The sequence below is a fragment of the Trichoplax adhaerens genome, genomic scaffold (assembly GCF_000150275.1).
Source record: "Trichoplax adhaerens TRIADscaffold_10 genomic scaffold, whole genome shotgun sequence".
Lineage (NCBI taxonomy): Eukaryota > Metazoa > Placozoa > Uniplacotomia > Trichoplacea > Trichoplacidae > Trichoplax > Trichoplax adhaerens.
This window is the reverse complement of record NW_002060952.1, coordinates 1,489,433-1,509,310: the sequence shown is the minus strand read 5'-3', so window position 1 is coordinate 1,509,310 and position 19,878 is coordinate 1,489,433. Positions and strand designations below refer to the sequence as shown.

Genomic DNA, 19,878 nt, shown 5'->3' with positions numbered 1-19,878 from the left:
GATAATTAGGATCTAGTAAATAGCGTGACTTTATTGACATAATCTAACTTAACTAGAAAGCCGACAATGTACTCTGATATTTAATTATGTTCTGATACATGTAATTAACTCATAAGCCATGCCTTCCAGCAGGAGAGATGCCAGTCACAGCATCATATTGATATTAGAGTACCCATGACTAAACTCTTTATTATTAACATGATCCCATGTTGTCGATAAGTAATACATTTGTATAACCACAACTCTACTCCAACGTTTAACAATCAATTGATTTTTATTTTAATGCCTATTGTCTAAGTGTAGAAATATTGATCCAATAAAATAGCATCCACCTCGCCAATGAATAATTCACAATATTGACGATAACTGATTATGTTAGTGTTGCTAGGCGACCATAAACTTATAGCGAGGATCAATGTAGTGATAGATAGGGAATTATTGAAGAGCTGTCGTTAAACTGAAGATTAAAACGTATTATAGTAACACAGTTAACTTGATCCCGTGGTGGCAAACTAAATTGACCTAATTAAATTATAGAATTACCTAAATCATTTTCATATCACCAACTAAAAATCTAAATGCGGACATAGTTAGGAAAGCTTTCGTCCTTGTTATGTTAACCCATTTTTGAACCAAGAAAGAAGGTAAATATTGGTTATATTGCTAGTCAGCCGTACCAACAAGATTACCCTGATTTTGATCAACTTTGATTGCGGTTAAAATAACCTTTATACAACATTTTCCAACCGTAGTCTAATTTGATTAAGTAGCTGCTTCATATCCTATGACATTTGTAATTTATCATCTTGGATTACTATCCACTTCTTCTTTATTATGGTATTCAATGTTATCTATTTTTAGTTAGATGTTAACCCCAATGCTATGACAAGATTTACTTATCTAAAATTATAACGAGATTAGATGTTTACCCTAAAAATACGCACACTACTTCATCGTGACATTGGTCCTTGATATCATACTTTACAGTGTTTACATTTGCTTTGCTCACAGTTTTATTTCCTGTCGCGTTTATCCCTTTTCTTATGGTTAATATCAAACTTAAGTAGCTTGATACTTATTTTATACTCATTTATAATTTGATCATACTGTACTATCAAGGTTTTTTGGAGGCAGCACAGCGATTACTAACGTGAAATTAATCTATCTTTAAAATTTTCCTTCTTTTTACCTTACTTGGTATGCCCACTAAATTACTGTATAAGTAATGATCATGCTGACTACAATACACTAACATTAATCTATCCTACTAAAGCTATTCTTTTGTACCGTTTATTTTAGATTTGTTTATAATAGTAACAGTGAAGTAATCTGTAGATTAATGTACCGACGATTTTGTTAATTACTTTCGTTCCAGCCTATCATTAGCAATAGGGCGGCTAAAGTAAAGCCTCAAATCTATCCAACCTGCCTTAATTTGTAATACGATCATATGAATGTTATTTACGACAAATCATTAATAATTAGCTTTAGTCTTTGAGCGTAGAAAGATTTAACCTTACATTCATCGTTTACTAATCGGTGCGAAGTGTCTTAATCGAACCAAGCAATAAAACCAGGTTTTAAATGTTACATAATAACAGAATAACTGAAGGATGCAAGCAAACGGATTATCAAATAGTAATGCCTTGTTGGCCGCCAATATGCAACAAGAAGAAGAAGAATATGAAATGGAAAGTGAATCAACTCCATCTAAAACATTTTCTTATAGACCATCTGAAACAACAACTACATCAACTACACGTAAAAAAGGCAAAAAGAAGCGTGCAATATCGATTAATCTGTCCGGCACTAAATATGATATTGGTAAGTTTTTACTGTTTAGACAGTTGGTCATGAAGATTTAAAGAAAACTTTTCGTCTAATATGAGTACGATAAAGCAGAATTGAGAACGATATACTTAATAAATAAAATAGTCATAATATTAAAATAAATGGCGATAGAGAGCATAATTGAAGTCAAATGTTATTAGTAAAGAGCTGAACAATCAATATAACAAGTTTACTTGAAGATCTCCATACAGTTTATTAATATCAATATAGCATTATAAATTTATTTTGTGATGCTTTTCACGCCTTATTTTTACGGATACAGCTACATAAGGGACTCTTAATTTTAATAAAACAGTAGACCAGTCAAAAGATTCTCTATCTAACCTAGAATAATTTATTAATGACTTTATTTGAGATATTTTTCATATGAGTAGTAGAGAAAACTTGAACAAATTTTATTGAACCAAAATTGGCGAACAAAGAGCGAAGTGATTGTTACTAGTGAAAAATCGAGATATAGTTTATAAGGATTAGCTCTTTGTTATGAAATCAATTGATAGTCTCTTCATTCCAATTCCCTTTAATTTTTGAATATAATCCAATACTCCAATAGTATTCATTATATGCTGATTAATCAAATCTACATTTGTCAAGTATATTTTACTTTTCTACACATCATCGTTAGAGACGAGAGAAGTAAAGAATGAGCTATTATTGGAATAATTTTTCAGCAGTAAAGAAGCAAATCATTGATTAATAGTGGAAGTTGATGACATACCAGGACAAAGCTTATGTAGACAAACTTTCTGTTATTCAATTATTTTAATAGTCTCATCATCTACATCTGGTCAATAAATGACCACAATTAATTTTATTAACACCGATTGACTACATCAAATGTAAATTTTATAACATAAAAGAATTGACGGATGTTGTCATTTGATATGTGTATTCTGCTTTTACAGTTAAAGAAGTAACACTTGAGCGTTTTGGAATGATCCAATCTAAAGATGAAGATCTCAGCAGGTAAAAATTGGATCAATAATTTAATTAATTTTTTCATTCACTATGCTCAATTAAGTCGCAAAGACTAGAACAATTCATATTCTTAATTAGGATTTAAAACTATTCGAGCAATTGCGAGAATGAATTCACGGATTGATTTCTATTAATTTTTCGATTTAGTTTCCTATTCTGGTGTGATACTGCCCTTCCTGCTGAACGAATTGCCGAATTTAAGCCATATCAGGTAATTCAAAAAATAGAAATTGTAGCATTTACTCGATACCCTATTTGATATTATAATCCTTAAAAGGAATTAACGATTACTATACTAAGAATAAGAAACGATCCATTCTAAGTTGAACGTTGAATCTTTTCTAGCATTTATCGATTCATTTTTGTAGTATTTTTGCATCCTTGCCTTCAAACTGCGATACAACCTAGTCTCTAACTCCTTGCTTTACATCATTGCAAACAAAGACTATCAAATGTTACCTTTGGTTACTGTGTTTTATGATCATATGATGCAGAAAGTATTACTTTTAGAGAATTTCTGGGTAGTTTTATTTAAAAACAAAGTAATTGGTAGATAATTTGAAAGGCAGACATTTGATTAACCCTCAAATGATTCGCATACCGCTTTAAATTAAAATCTCGGATTACAGTATACTTTATCATATAATAAATTACTACCTGTAACAGCAATATTATATCGTCCTGTATTCAATTTAGAGAGTTAATCATTTCCCTGGTATGGGAGAAATATGTCGTAAGGACAGTTTAGCAAGGAACCTTCAAAAGTAAGTGTTGTATAGTTTGTAACTATTGCTGCCTAGTTTACAATCTTCGTATCCTTTCATTATTATAAGCCAGTACTAATTAGTTTTTAATAAATTTTACCAAGTTTCTCATATCAATAGTTAGATTTTTTTCTAAATTTATCCCAACCTTAATTGGTTGTAAATAAATTTTCAAATTTTCAATACAGAATGGTAAAAGAATTGCCAGATGATTATGGTTTCTTTCCTCGAACTTGGATATTACCTGCCGAGTATCTTTATCAACTAAAGTCTAATTCAATTCTATCATTACATACAATCAATACCAGAGTTGATTTCATCGTTATGACAACTTTATTCGATGCTATTCCTCCTTAACACTATTTCTACCAGATATAATGCTTATCAAGGTTATTGTCGAGAATTAAAAAAGCGAAAAAAAACAAGAACCTTCATCTGTAAACCGTCCAACGGCGCTATGGGAAATGGGTAATGAAATTAGCTTACCAAAGCTTCTGATCTTTCTACTTTAGTTATGTTATTGGTAACAACAGTTATTTATCATATTAATTAAAATTTTACAAATATAATAACAGTATCACCCTAACAAGAAACTCTGAAAATATTCCTTGGAATGAAAACTACGTTGTTCAAGAATATATGGAAAAGGTTTGTGGAAATATTAATTAGCAAAGTCTGCTTGTAAGACACAAATCAATAATTTTTCCAGCGACTTAGGAATTTCTTTATCCTAGTATCTCTCACATTTTTAAATCATATCTATCCTTTATATTTTTGGATGAAGTATGATGATTTTTATTAAGTACATCTTCCCTAACGTCCAATTAATTTTATGTTAATGTAACCGTTTTAGCCCTTGCTGATTGATGGGTTAAAATTTGATCTACGAATTTACGTATTGGTGACTTCATGCGATCCGTTAAGAATATTTCTATTTGACGACGGCTTGGTAAGTTAAGATAACCTACAGCTTGTAAGGCTAAAGTTAATTTCTAATATAATTAACATTGATCTGATTAATTATTGTTTTATTTTAACATTTTACAGGTCAGACTAAGTACACAACCCTATACAGTACCATCTGATCATAATATAGTAAGAAAAAGAACTACAGGCTATTTAATTGCCTAATTTAATCTACTGTTTCTTGATAACCTGAATATCTATTCCTTAACTTATATCAACGAACGGATATAAATTTAATGTTGTTTCAACGATTTCCTGTTCAACTTGTTCCTTTACATCACTGCTCAATTTACGACTAAAATCTATACGAATTGCAGTACCTTGACAAACAAAATATCATATTAAAATTAAAATTCATTTCATTTCTGCGCTTTTTAGGACAAATTATTTATGCATTTAACCAATTATTCTATCAACAAACATAGCGAAAATTTCGATAATGCTGACGAGCATGACAGAGGCACGAAAAGGTGTTTAAAATTACTTCACTACTGACAAAAAGAAGCAAATACAGCTTCAGCACTTCTAATCTCTATTGGTAGCAACTTATTCAATTTTCTTTCTCAACGATTAAATCAATTTTAGATCTATTAAATTTTTTAATACATGGCTAAGAGAACATGGCTACAGCGTGACGCAGCTATGGAATAATATAGCAGTAAGCTTTGATAGACACATAAACAGAATATTAATGAACCTAGAAGCTCGATTTGATACAAATTATGCCTCAGCTATATTCAGTACTTAATGCATTCTTTCATTTCTGGCTTTTACCTTAACTAGGATGTTATTATCAAGACAATTATTGCTGCTGCGCCTCATTTACTTCATATCTATCGAACTTGCCGGGCTAATTCACTAGGAACATCCATTAGCTCGTGTTTCGAAATTCTTGGATTTGATGTTATTCTTGATCGAAAATTACGACCATGGCTATTAGAGGTAAGGACATTCAGACATCTATTTTTACCGCTAATAGCGTTATATTAATCAATGTCTCTATAATTAGGTTAATCGATCTCCTAGTTTTGGCACCGATGGAAAAATTGATTATGATATTAAAAGTAGACTTCTGACTGACACATTGCGATTAGTTAATATTAAATTAAGTGATCGTAGAAAAGGCTTAGCTGCCCAAAAAGCAGAAGTACGACGACGATTATTAAGACCAACTCAACGTAGTCGAAAAGAGAAAACTGTAAGTTGGAAAAATGTTCGTATTAAATTGGATCTGCAAGCTCTAATCTTGCCTTGATTTAGTCTAATTGAAAAAAACGAAACTACTGTATTTGTTAAATTCTGTTCTTATTAATAGGATAAAGAAAAGAAAAAGGACTTAATTGAGAGAAGGATTGAAAATTTAGTAAGTCACTATTGGTTAATATTGGCTAATTCCCTTGACAGTAAGGGCGATATGGTAAATTGTGTATTAAACGAAAAAAATATTTTGTTATGGGTTTGATTAGCGAGATCGATTAAATCAGATACGAATACAGAATGCTCGAGAAGAGTATGAAAATAAAAACTTGGTAAATAACTCACATGCTGGAATCACTGAGAATTTACTCCTCATCTGCATGATCCACTTTGAAATGTTGCCATTTTATGTCTAACGTATTAATTTATTGCTCTAGGGTGGATTTCGACGGATTTATCCAACAGACGATAGCAAAGTCAACGATAAATATGAAGCAATGATTGATGCTGCCCATAAAGTTATTTTATCCGGTAAATTTATCATGAATGATGAGATTGTAACATTATTGACTTTCTCAACATTATTACAATTTATTATGTGTTTTAAAAATTTTAAATATTTCATAATCTTAATCTAAGCAAACATCTGTTAATTAAAGCTAATTCAAATAATTAATATGTGAGAGTTCCTTAATGAATTCCATAAATAACGACTTTAGGCTCCGGAATTGCTAGTAAAGATAATTGCGTAGCATTAAAATACCTACAGGTGAGACTTTTCCTCAATTTTTAACGTCTATTACTAACGTGATGTTGCTGATCCTTCCCCACAAAATAATAAATACTTGTCATTCATTTAATATATAGCTGATGACTATATTTCCCTTACTATTTTACTATATAAAGGAGGAAGAAATTCTTGATATGTTGGAACAATGTGAGATGGAAATTGACTTGGATAAAAAGCAAAATCCTAAAAGTCCCAAGGTAGTAACGCATAACCCAATAGATTATTCAATAATGCCGTTTAATTTTGGCAATAAAATAAACTTGTCACGTTTCTACTCTTCTTTAGGTGTTATCCTCAATGCCTCCCAGCCAAATAGAAAGAGATACCAATTCAGTTGCTAATAAATCAATTACACCCGATAGTAGCAATCTTGTTAGTAAACAAGATAAACCCAAATTAGTGCGAACTAATAAGAAACCGACTGTCAATAATCCACCCTATTTGAGCAAAACCTGTGCAATAGTAATCTAATGATTTTTTCATCAATGATTAATTGCTTATTCATAACCGAAGCTACAATAAGCAATACTAATACTAAATTGCTTACCAACTATTAGGATGATGATTATATCAAAGCTGCTATTAAGCAACGAGAAGAAGAATTGACTAACCGCACTTTTATAGCTCTAAATGAAATGAAAATTAAATTCCCTGGAAAGAGCGATGACGAAGCTAAACTAATTCTTCAGTTGGTAAGAATTTAAAATATGTATCATACTATATTAGAGCAAGTATTAGCAGAAATACTGGAGATTATTTAGGCAACCTGCTGTGCATGCTATTTCTATGTATAATAGCTTAGCAATAATCTCCTTTCCAAAAAAATTAAATTTACTCTTTCTTAACACTTGCATAAAAAATATGGTCAAATAGGCATAAGAATAGGGATTTAGTTTAATAAGAATCTTGATAACCATATGCTATAGTATTTGGCTATACGATTATTTGACTTTCTACTTCTTTTTGTAAGATTTAAATAATTTGAATATGAGTACGAACTTGTCATGTATTATATGGTATTCTGCCATGGCTTGTAGCATAACAAAAAATGTAGTTCACATTTTTACTATTGTTTGCAGCTTAGGGTATCTAAAAAGATTTTCTTTAGAGCATATTAGTAGCTCTAGAGTTTGATAATACTATTCTTACTACATATGAATATCTACTAGTATTTTATCTAAGTTGAATAAATTAATTTTCAGCCCGGATACTACTATTTCTTTTTACATCACTCCAATTTAAAATTATTCAGAAATGTAATATATAGTCAAAAGATAATTTTGGTATTCTAGTTCGCGTTGTAGGTTAGAAATTTTAGAAAAAGAAAGTAGTTAAAGCGATTGTAAACTGTATGAATAGTTAATTGATTGATTAATGTCTAATCAATAAACTTCTCTAATATAGTTACAGGATAACTGGAAATTTCACAAGCCTCGTGTTGCATCTTATTGGCTAGTTAAATTAGACACAGTTAAGAGGAAGAAGGTGATTACTTAATATAATTTTATTCTCTGATAAAACTATATCAGTTTGTTTTGGTATTGCTAACAATCAGTTTTACTACTGATATAACATTAACTATTCTAATACTGTTGTAACTATGCAATTAAGGTTGTCGATATTGTTAAAACCAATATTGGCTCCGTACTACAGTATATCTGGAGAAGTCAAGATATAGAAAATTTAAGATTAAATCGCATCTTTAACCGCGTATTTAATCGATTATTATGGAGCCATGGCCAAGGACTATGGAATTGTTTCTCATCTATCGGGTAAATTAGCTACCTATGAGCATATTACAAATAACATACTGATACTTTGGCTAATTTGATTTAACTGATATCAATGTTATTATGTTTACTTATAGTAATTCATGGGAGGTGATTTTTAATAAAAGTACTGAAAGTATTTCAACGGTAAGAGTAATAAAATACTTTATATTAGCAAAAAAGATTCTTCAGTAATAGCCTAATTGGCATTTTTATATCACGAATATTGGTCAATATCGTATAAGACAGCATATGATTATGCTAATACAGTAACATTTCGTTATATCCTTCTACTATGTAGGTGGAAATGAATTGCTGTCGGAGGATTGTAAAGTTATGTCGCGATTGCTTATTAATCGTCTATCAATTTGCATGCGAAGCTAAAATAGCTGCAGATACTACAGTTCAGGCTAATTCTAGCAGGTATGTAGAACTGTTTTCAGGTTTTGCAGTCCATATTATATCAAGAATTTTTTTATTCTACGATCGCTAGCTATTGAGCATCTACACTTCAATAGATAATAACCTAGCTTCGTTTTTGACCTAATTTTCATAAATAGATCGACTGTGGCAACTTATTCGACCTGGCAGCCTTCACAATCTCTTGCCAACAAACAACTCCAATATCTACTTTAATATTGAAGAAGGAACCGTATAACCCGCTCGAATATCATAGTAGGAGCGCTATTGCTGATAAGCTAGTTTCGCTATTGGAGCAATCTTCCTGAATAAATCGACTGTGGTAACTTATTTGACTTGGTAGCCTTTACAATCTGTTGCCAACGAGTAACTCCATATCTACTTTAATATTCAAGCGAGAATCACATAACTCGCTCAAATATCATAGTATGGCTGCTATTACTGATGCTTCATCGGAAGTATTAAGCATCTGTTATAAATATGTATACTTAATTTATCATTCTATTTTTCTTTTTCTATAGATGAATCTATAAATACATCTAAATATACATACTTATTGTAAAATATTGAAAATATTCATTTTTTAATGTTTGATAGCCTTGTTTCATTGTCGGATGTTGTCTTTATCATTCTTATTTTTCTACTGCCATCCGACAAAAATCTTTTACAACTCGGATACTCCATATGGCTAAAATTTATTATAGCAAAAATTGAGCTAAATCAATTAAGATACTTCAAACTCCTAATTTTTCTATTTTTATCAAATGCAATCTAGTAAGATATTCAAGGTGTTATTTTGACATATTGAATATTATAGTAAAATGACGCAAAGCAATGAAAGATAAATATATATGTTTTGTCTATAAATTCCAGTATACAATATTACTTGATGGTAATATACAAATATTCTATTGGTATGATCGAGATTTGAATCTTTTCTTATTCCACTAACACTGTTATAATTGTAATATTGCTGAGCTTTATATGATTATCGAAACGAAAGAAAATTATATTAATATAGCTATTGTTATTTACAGTTAATATATCAGTTAGCTTGATTACTTTAGCTGCTGGTATCTGTTTTTGATACGTTTTACCGCTGAAATTGACGATTAAATGGAGTATTTATCTAGTTATAGCTTTTTCAAATTATTCTATACTGATTGATTTCCAAATTACTTCATTTTCAATAGATCCAGTCTGCGGTATACGATAGTTTACTAGATATTATCCGTAATAAAATAATTTTATATTATCAAACCAATTCAGGCTCACTCTCTTATTTGACAACGAACTTGATCCTACAGAAGGTCTTTGACTTTTATTGTTGACTGGCAATATAGGCCACTATATATGATGAATTTTACTATGTATTCGATGCTATTATGGTCAATATTCTACAGTATTATTCTCGTATCGGTACACAAAACGAGATAAAGTTAGCTCATAGGTCGAAAAGAAATGGAGTTCCATCAACAAACTTCCGTTATTGTAACTAAAAGGTAGAATACTAGAATTTATGCTTAGACTTGATAATTAATTTGGCGGTAATAACTACTAGGGCCAAATGAAGCCAGCATGATATTTCAGGAGTTTAACGAAGGAGCTTGACTGCCACTACCGACGGCTCGTAATATAAGTTGAGCCGTCCCATTAATTAATTATCAACCTCTGTCTACTGAACAGTTCTTGCATAATGTACTAGCCTAGACTCTTCAAGCTCACTAGGTATTTTAGTAGTTCATCAGACTAACTGCCACTCATACGCTAGGTTCGTTATATGAGCCAAGCCACCTTATTATCAGTCTGTATCTACTATACATTTCTACACGATGAATAGTACTACCATGGGCTCCTCAAAATGGTATTTTAGGAGTTTAGCTAAGGAGCTTGACCGATGCTACCTTAGGCTCGTAATATAGGTCGAGCGACTCGAGCCGTCCCATCATCAGTTTGTGTCTACTGAATATTCCTTGCATAGTATACTACCAAGCACTCCTCAAAGTGACCCAGGTATCTTAGAGGAGTCCATTCACCTGACTGCTGCTGCTGTACGTTAGGTTTGTTATATGAGTCAAGCCGCCTTATTATCAGTCTCTCTCTACTATACATTTCTGCACTATGAATAGTCCTAATATGGACTGCTCAAAATGATATTTTAGGAGTTTAGCTAGGGAGCTTGACCGCTGCTAATAGTACTGCCTTGGGCTCCTCAAAATAATATTTTAGGAGTTTAGCTAGGGAGCTTGACCGCTGCTAATAGTACTACCTTGGGCTCCTCAAAATGATATTTTAAGAGTTTAGCTAAGGAGCTTGACCGATGCTACCTTTTTAGGCTCGTAATATAGGTCGAGCGACTCGAGCCGTCCCATCATCAGTTTGTGTCTACTGAATATTCCTTGCATAGTATACTACCAAGCACTCCTCAAAGTGACCCCAGGTATCTTAGGAGTCCATTCACCTGACTGCTGCTGCTGTACGTTAGGTTCGTTATATGAGTCAAGCCGCCTTATTATCAATCTCTCTCTACTATACATTTCTACACGATGAATAGCACTGCCATGGGCTCCTCAAAATGATATTTTAGGAGTTTAGCTAGGGAGCTTGACCGCTGCTACCTTATACTCGTAATATAAGTCGAGCGACTCGAGCTGTCCAGTCATTAGCCTGTATCTACTGAACATTTCTTGCATAGTACTGTATGCTAGCTAGCAAGAACTCCTCAAAATGACCAGGTATCTTCGAGTTTATTAACCTGACTACTACTATGTTCGGTTGGTAATATGAGCCAAGACGCCTCATCATCAGTCTCTATCTTCTACACATTTCTGCATAATGAACAGTACTACCATAGGCTCGTCAAAATGATATTTTAAGAGTTTGTCTAAGGAGCCTGATCGCTGCTACCTTAGGCTGTGATATGGGTCAAACCATCTCATCATCAGCTTCTATCTACGACACATTTCTTGCATAAGGTACTACCATGGACTCCTCAAACTGACCAAATACCTTGGGAGTCCATGGTGCTACAGTTGCATTTTCTTCCATTGACGCGAAATTTGCCAGACGTAGCATCAGCCACGTATCAACTGAGGTTTGCTTTAGCATCAGCCGCAAAAATACTGATGCGAAATCCGGAGACGTAGCATCAGTTACGCATCAACCGAAAAAATAGTGATGCGAAATTTGGAAGACGTAGCATCAGCCACGCATCAACTGAGGTTTGCTTTAGCATCAGCCACGCATCAACTGAAGTATACTGTACTTTAGCATCAGCCGCAAAAATACTGATACGAAATCCGGAAAGCGTAGCATCAGTCACGCATCAACTGAAGTTTGCATCAGCATCAGCCACGCATCAACTGAAGTTTACTTTAGCATCAGCCGCAAAAATACTGATATGAAATCCGGAGACGTAGCATCAGTTACGCATCAACCGAAAAAATAGTGATGCGAAATTTGGAAGACGTAGCATCAGCCACGCATCAACTGAAGTATACTGTACTTTAGCATCAGCCGCAAAAATACTGATACGAAATCCGGAAAACGTAGCATCAGTCACGCATCAACTGAAGTTTGCATCAGCATCAGCCACGCATCAACTGAAGTTTACTTTAGCATCAGCCGCAAAAATACTGATATGAAATCCGGAGACGTAGCATCAGTTACGCATCAACCGAAAAAATAGTGATGCGAAATTTGGAAGACGTAGCATCAGCCACGCATCAACTGAGGTTTGCTTTAGCATCAGCCACGCATCAACTGAAGTATACTGTACTTTAGCATCAGCCGCAAAAATACTGATACGAAATCCGGAAAGCGTAGCATCAGTCACGCATCAACTGAAGTTTGCATCAGCATCAGCCACGCATCAACTGAAGTTTACTTTAGCATCAGCCGCAAAAATACTGATATGAAATCCGGAGACGTAGCATCAGTTACGCATCAACCGAAAAAATAGTGATGCGAAATTTGGAAGACGTAGCATCAGCCACGCATCAACTGAAGTATACTGTACTTTAGCATCAGCCGCAAAAATACTGATACGAAATCCGGAAAACGTAGCATCAGTCACGCATCAACTGAAGTTTGCATCAGCATCAGCCACGCATCAACTGAAGTTTACTTTAGCATCAGCCGCAAAAATACTGATATGAAATCCGGAGACGTAGCATCAGTTACGCATCAACCGAAAAAATAGTGATGCGAAATTTGGAAGACGTAGCATCAGCCACGCATCAACTGAGGTTTGCTTTAGCATCAGCCACGCATCAACTGAAGTATACTGTACTTTAGAATCAGCCGCAAAAATACTGATACGAAATCCGGAAAACGTAGCATCAGTCACGCATCAACTGAAGTTTGCATCAGCATCAGCCACGCATCAACTGAAGTTTACTTTAGCATCAGCCGCAAAAGTACTGATACGAAATCCGGAAGACGTAGCATCAGTCACGCATCAACTGAAGTTTGCATTAGCATCAGCCACGCATCAACTGTAGTTTACTTTAGCATCAGCCGCAAAAATACTGATACGAAATCCGTAAGACGTAGCATCAGTCACGCATCAACTGAAGTTTGCATCAGCATCAGCCACGCATCAACTGAAGTACTGTATACTGTACTTTAGCATCAGCCGCAAAAATACTGATACGAAATCCGGAAGACGTAGCATCAGTCACGCATCAACTGAAGTTTGCATTAGCATCAGCCACGCATCAACTGAAGTTTGCTTTAGCATCAGCCGCAAAAATACTGATATGAAATCCGAAAGACGTAGCATCAGTCACGCATGCACTGGAGTTTGCATTAGCATCAGCCATGCATCAACTGAAGTTTGCTTTAGCATCAGCCGCAAAAATACTGATACGAAATCCGGAAGACGTGGCATCAGCCACGCATCAACTGAGGTTTGCTTTAGCATCAGCCGCAAAAATACTGATGGGAAATCTGGAAGACGTAGTATCAGCCACGCTTCAACCGAAACAATGCTGATGCGAAATTTGGAAGACGTAGCATCAGTCACGCATCAACTGAAGTTTGCTTTAATATCAGCCGTAAAAATACTGATACGAAATCCGCAAGACGTAGCAACAGCCATGCATCCACTGAAGCTTGCATTAGCATCAGCCGAAGAAATACTGATGCGAAATCCGGAAGACGTAGCATCAGTCACCAATGAATTGAATTGGCTTTAGCAACAGCCGCAAAAATACTGATACCAAATCCGGAAGACGTAGCATCAGCCACGCATCCACTGAAGCTTGCTTTAGCATCAGCCACGCATCAACTGAAGTTAGCTTTAGCATCAGCCACGCATCAACTGAAGTTTGCTTTAGCATCAGCCGCAAAAATATTGATACGAAATCCGGGAGACGTAGCATCAGCCACGCATCCACTGAAGCTTGCATTAGCATCAGCCGAAGAAATACTGATGCGAGATCCGGAAGACGTAGCATCAGTCGCCAATGAAGTGAAGTTGGCTTTAGCATCAGCAGCAAAAATACTGATGCGAAATGCGGAAGACGTAGCAATCAGTCAGTCACGCATGAACTGAAGTTGGCTTGGGCTCAAGCCAAGAAATACTGTTGCGATGAGGATACTGAGTACAGTATATCTCACGTATCAACGACATAGTGATGCGGATCATCGTACTGTCACTGTACTGAATTAGGACAATAGCGGGAAGGACGGGACAACTGTACAGTACAGTAGTGTGTAGTACAGTGTACTGTACAGTGCAGTGTTAACACGCTTACTGTACATGACACTAGCATACTATGGATTACTGTGATGAAATGCCTTGCTTGTATGAGCTGCACCAGAAGTGACGTACACGACGGTACAACTCACTTCTCGGTGTCACCAACTCAATATAGTGACACTCGTCAGCTCACTCGTACCATTGCGCTGTTTGAATGGCTCTTGGCTGACAGTCAACACTCGACTTGCAGCGCCAAAATTAATACAGTTATGGCCGACGTGAGAGAAATTTTAGAAATTAACGATCCAACAAGTAATGAAAGTCCAACAGTTACTAAGGAGGCAATTATTGGTTCAAATAAGGTAAAATTGTTTCATTTTTTCTATTCCATTACTTTGAGCAGACATGCAATCATCGCTAACAAAAGCGATGATGACGCCGACATGGGTCTAGTCAGTAACGTTCACTGTCACGTCTTGTGCTATACCGAAGGCAAGAGTTAGTATCAGAATCGAGCCAACAGAAGAGCGTTGACTCCACATTACGCAACTACTAGACCAGTGTAGAACCGTGAAAAAAGAACCAAAAAACTCACTGCCAAATGAACCCAATTTCTTGGATAGACTATCATTTCTTCGTTATTTCATGATTAGATTGCCTACTGTACTTTGCCATGTGCAGATGTAGTAACAGGGATAACCTAGCCAAGGTTGACCATAACGGCAGAATAGTTTCGTGGCTATAAATAAACAAGCGTTGCCTTTAGCAAGAATTGGGGCTAGCTGTTGCATAGTTGGTTGTCAAAGGATCAACCGGTTATTTTCGCCTTGCTGTTGGACAATCAGCCCTAGTAGAATCTGCATGATTAAAATAGTCTGCTATAACAGTAAAATTAGATTGATGGCTAGGGCAAATCGAATTTGCAGTGCTACATTATACATATGCGTAGAGGATGAGGATAGAGGGTAGCAGTAGCATAGCTGGAAATACAGTTGCACGCCTTATGCAAGAAATGTACATACAGGTGGCTAGACATCTCCAATTCACTTTAGGTTGTTTTTGGCCCAGTCAATTCAACTTTACCTTACAGTAATGTACTGTTAGTGTAACAGCTTTTACAGTTAACCATATCCAATGCCAGCGATCATGTCAATCAGATCCATTCTTCTAGGTAACAGGTCTATATTTCGCTTCTGATTTCGTTATCATTGTAAGCCTTCTCCTAGAACGACTGATGATACTTGTCATGGAGTAGAAGTCCATAACGATGTACGCATAGGTTACGGTCAGTCCCCGGCAACAACCAAAGAATCCGGGATATGCTGGATATATACAGTATATCCAGTACTTGACAATTAGCATTTCATCCATTTTATCACATTGCATTGCTCACAATAAAATGATGTCGTCATAAAATATAAACCTATTAACTGGTGACCTGAAACTGCAGTCTACAGACATAGTATGATTAACGGTTTTAGCATAGCTGTATCATCTCATCAGGCATCAATACGTAATGTATGTTCAGATGATTTCTATAATTAACATTTGCCATTGATGTCCAATGATATCACATTGACACCATATCGGATTCTCTCTTTTGAGTCTTAACACGAGTATGTAAGCGTATAAACCTATTTGACTAATACCAATCCATGCACAATCTCGAATAACTGGATTCCGCTTTTTAATAATCTTCAGACCAAGAAGACCTCTAAACCTCAGGCTATTGCTAAGCGACCGGAAGGAATGAATCGTGAAGTCTTTGCTTTATTGAATTTTGAGAAAGGGTAAGTAATATTGTTGCTATTACCTTCGCGATAATATAAGATCGTACGAGCTATTAAGCTGATTTCATGAGATTGCCTCTATAAGTGGAAGACCATGAGTGTTGCACTCTACCGGTTTATAATGAAATACGCATAGAGAATGGCTGTTTCATCCTTTATCACGAAAAGAATTTCTAGAAAGATGAACTTCAATTACAATTTTGGAATATATAAAATTGCTACTATATTTTAGAAAGGCGATCGATTATGCTAATGTATTGCTGTAATCGATTGCAATTAATATAACGTTAATTTTGTCTTTATTTTATTACTTCATCAATGTTTAAATTTTATGAAACAAAATTACTGGCTTGAGAATCACTATCCGTTAAAGTTTTTGTAAACATTAGTATACTTTTGCAATAGACCAACATCTTTATTATATTGTGTAGCTCTGGCTGCTTAGATTAATAACTGTACAATTAATATCTAACTTAGGCAACAAAATGTGGAAGACATGAGTACAACTTCTGGAGGTTACAAACAAGTGAAAGCTAAGCTTGGACGTTCACGAGCTAGGCGTTGGTGTTGGGCACCCTTTTCTAATCCTGCTAGAACGGTAAGCTTTAAAATTAAAATATATACCTTGCGGCTAGCATCGTAAGCTGTAGTGCTATGGTAGATATATACTCATTTGTAAGTGGTATTTCACAAATCGAATCGAATCATACACACACAGTTATATTAAAATCTTCTGTTAAAAAGCTAATAGCGAAGAGTTTGTTTTCAAAATGTACCTGTAATAGTTAAAAAATAGACTGACCATTATGAGCTTATATTGATATTATTATAGGATGGAGCAAGCCTTCATCACTGGAGGCGAGCTGCAGATGTTGCGAAGCCTTATGCTTTTTCCAAGTTTAATATCGTGAGTACTTTAGCCGATTTTCCGTCAATTTACGGTTCAAATAGTTCTGTTCAGCCGGTCACTTTTTTTATCGTGATTAAATGCGCTACATTTTTATAACAGCAACCTAAAGTGTTCACCTATACACCAGAAGAATATGAGGTAAGTAAATTCGATTCAACCGAGCTACTTTTAATTTTAACCCTTTTATATAAATTGGTTGGCAAGTAACGATAACTATTGCTATTCTAGCAATATTTGCATGATGATACTGGATCTAATTGGACTAGAGAAGAAACAGATCATTTATTTAGTCTTTGCAGGTAATACCAGACTCATTCACTTGGTCAATGGTGATAATTGTTAATAGTAATAGCTAATGTGTTCTTTGTACTTGATTAGGACTTTTCATCTGCAATTCGTAGTCATTTACGATCGTTTTGATTCCGCTCGATTTCCGGTATCAATCTTAATTAAATCATCTAACTAATATAGAGACCATGATATCGTTCAACAGTAAATTAATTATTGCATTTTTGAAATTACAGAATCGCACCATGGAAGATCTAATTGAAAGATATTATGATATCAGGAATAGACTGATAAAGGTATGCTTCCATGTGAACTAGTAGATTTTTCATTGCACCTATTTACAATAATGAAAGTTAGTCTATTACCATAACATGATACATATTCAAATTTAATTATCTATAGGACCATTGGTAATAGTTAATTATGACCTATAATATCGATTTTATAATATAACTATTTTACTTTTATGTTTAACATGCTATATGATAGGCACGAGGTTTAGACGAAAAAATATTTATTTTCGATGCTGCACACGAAGCTTCTCGTAAATCTCAACTCGAAAAGTTATACAATCGTACTTCAGAGGAGGTATCGCTTTCGTTTAGTCGACATATCTTCATAGTTTTTGTCCATGACCATGCAATTTCGTCCATATCCCAATTTCATACATTCTATTAGGTTAAAGAAGAAGAAATGCTAATGGTAGAGCTTAAGGCGATTGAGGCGCAACGTAAGGAACGCGTCAAAGGACAGGAAGGGCTCGTTCGCCTCATGACTGCAAATGAGAAGAAAGAAGCAAAGTAAGCTTGCATGATATTTCATACGCATGCCAGTAAGCTTACTTGCACTTATTTTACTAACACTATATTAATTTATACGAAAACTATTTGTAGACATCCCCCTTCAGGCCGTAAATCAGCTAAGAAGAAGTCTTTGAAAAAGAAAGGAGATCATAATCAAGTAAATGCCACTAATTTGAGTATTCGTTCACGTTGTAATTTGATTATGTATCCATATTCTTTTATAAAATATGATGTAAATATCCTTTCCTTTAGTCATCTACCGATACCGCAATCATCAAATTTCCTGAAAAGTCTAGTGGTGTTTGGCTTCGCAGCAGTAGGGTAAGACTAGGAATGTAGGAGCGCTATTTTTTAAAATTCCGGAATCGTAGTACTATTTTTCGCTGATCACTCTTTACTCTCTCTAGATGAAACTGCCTTTGTCAATTGGTCAGAAAAAAACCAAAGCTGTAGAGCAATTTCTTTCAGAATACGATCTTCGTAAGTAATTCCAGTTTAAAACGTAAAGATAATTCTTTTTGGTTGTAAGTATTCACATGTAGAGTAAAAATCTGATAATTCCCTTTCTTATGTAGCGCCTGCACCTATGCCAACTGAAGAAATATGCCAAGCGTTCAATGACTTAAGGTAAGCTGGTATGCTAAAATCTTTGTAATGCTAGATTGTAAAATGCTAATTTTCCATTTTAGAGAAAAGATTCTACTGTTATTGAATTTGCGACAATTAGCTGATAACTGTGAATATGAAGCACAAACTCTCAAGTAAGTGTTACTTTACGTGCAAGTCAGCGCAGTTTTGATGAATACAACTGACACGTTACGTTGTACTTTTCATCACTTTAGACACAAACTGGAAGCTATAAATCGAAGTCGAGAAGTATTACAGTTGAAATCAGGTCAGTAGACTACATTCGATTCTTTTTTGCGTAACTTAAAATTCATTACTTCTATCTAATGTTTTGCAAATATGTCACCTTTTAGATCCCATGCCATCTGCAACTACAGCAGAGTTGTAACTAATTATTATATTTTTGTATAATTTATCGTAAACTGAATATCAATATGGTTTGAAACGATGTAAACTTTTACAAGTACAATATTCGAAGCAAACACAACATCAATAATTTTAACTGTTGGCTATATATACTATTACTTTTAATCCTTGCAAATTTGGCATCGTTATAAGCTGGTAATGATTGCTGTCTTGCAAAGGTATTGAATCAAAAATTGTTCCAAGTTTTAATATTTTAAAAGATTTTTTTAAACATTACGTCAACAATATCAAGGTACCTGCACAAGTTAGAATTAGAATTATTGACACATAATAAGTTTAGCTAAATGTATTGACTGTACAAAAATCTTTGTCTGCTAAATTTTTGCGATGCAACTGTACTGTATACTTGTTAAATAATAATAATTTAAACTTAATGATGATTGTAATACTCAATTATAACATTATAGACTTTTGCCACATTTATGTACATATTCGTAGATGTCGTATATCCATACTGAAGTTTTCTATCAAAACGTTATGATGCTTATAAATAAAATAACTTTATTGAAGAGCTCTTCAGCTATCTTCTTGACCAGAGTTACTATCACTGTCGGTTTCATAATTTACTAAAGCGTATAAGGTATTATTCTGTTCT

At 34.4% G+C, this 19,878-nt stretch overlaps 2 protein-coding genes across 2 annotated transcripts; both read left to right on the top strand.

Moving 5' to 3' along the window:
- Positions 1-1,613: 1,613 nt before the first annotated feature.
- Positions 1,614-8,951, top strand: TRIADDRAFT_59327 (uncharacterized protein; the record flags this gene model as incomplete). The annotated part of the gene is made up of 24 exons (XM_002115382.1): positions 1,614-1,824; positions 2,757-2,817; positions 2,977-3,040; positions 3,526-3,593; positions 3,966-4,061; positions 4,169-4,241; positions 4,447-4,542; positions 4,641-4,688; positions 4,938-5,029; positions 5,145-5,217; positions 5,343-5,501; positions 5,569-5,757; positions 5,875-5,976; positions 6,026-6,088; positions 6,194-6,287; positions 6,476-6,525; positions 6,624-6,743; positions 6,832-7,008; positions 7,104-7,238; positions 7,951-8,031; positions 8,158-8,318; positions 8,414-8,462; positions 8,617-8,738; positions 8,876-8,951. 24 exons carry the CDS (start codon positions 1,614-1,616, stop codon positions 8,949-8,951), a joined length of 2,460 nt encoding a protein of 819 aa, XP_002115418.1.
- Positions 8,952-13,556: 4,605 nt separating this feature from the next.
- TRIADDRAFT_59326 (uncharacterized protein) lies at positions 13,557-19,764 on the top strand (the record flags this gene model as incomplete). Its single annotated transcript, XM_002115381.1, has 18 exons — positions 13,557-13,645; positions 14,615-14,801; positions 16,141-16,229; positions 16,707-16,827; positions 17,062-17,136; positions 17,239-17,277; positions 17,368-17,438; positions 17,518-17,575; positions 17,664-17,723; positions 17,917-18,015; positions 18,106-18,227; positions 18,321-18,387; positions 18,483-18,551; positions 18,638-18,710; positions 18,806-18,857; positions 18,920-18,991; positions 19,073-19,125; positions 19,691-19,764. 18 exons carry the CDS (start codon positions 13,557-13,559, stop codon positions 19,762-19,764), a joined length of 1,470 nt encoding a protein of 489 aa, XP_002115417.1.
- Positions 19,765-19,878: the final 114 nt, after the last annotated feature.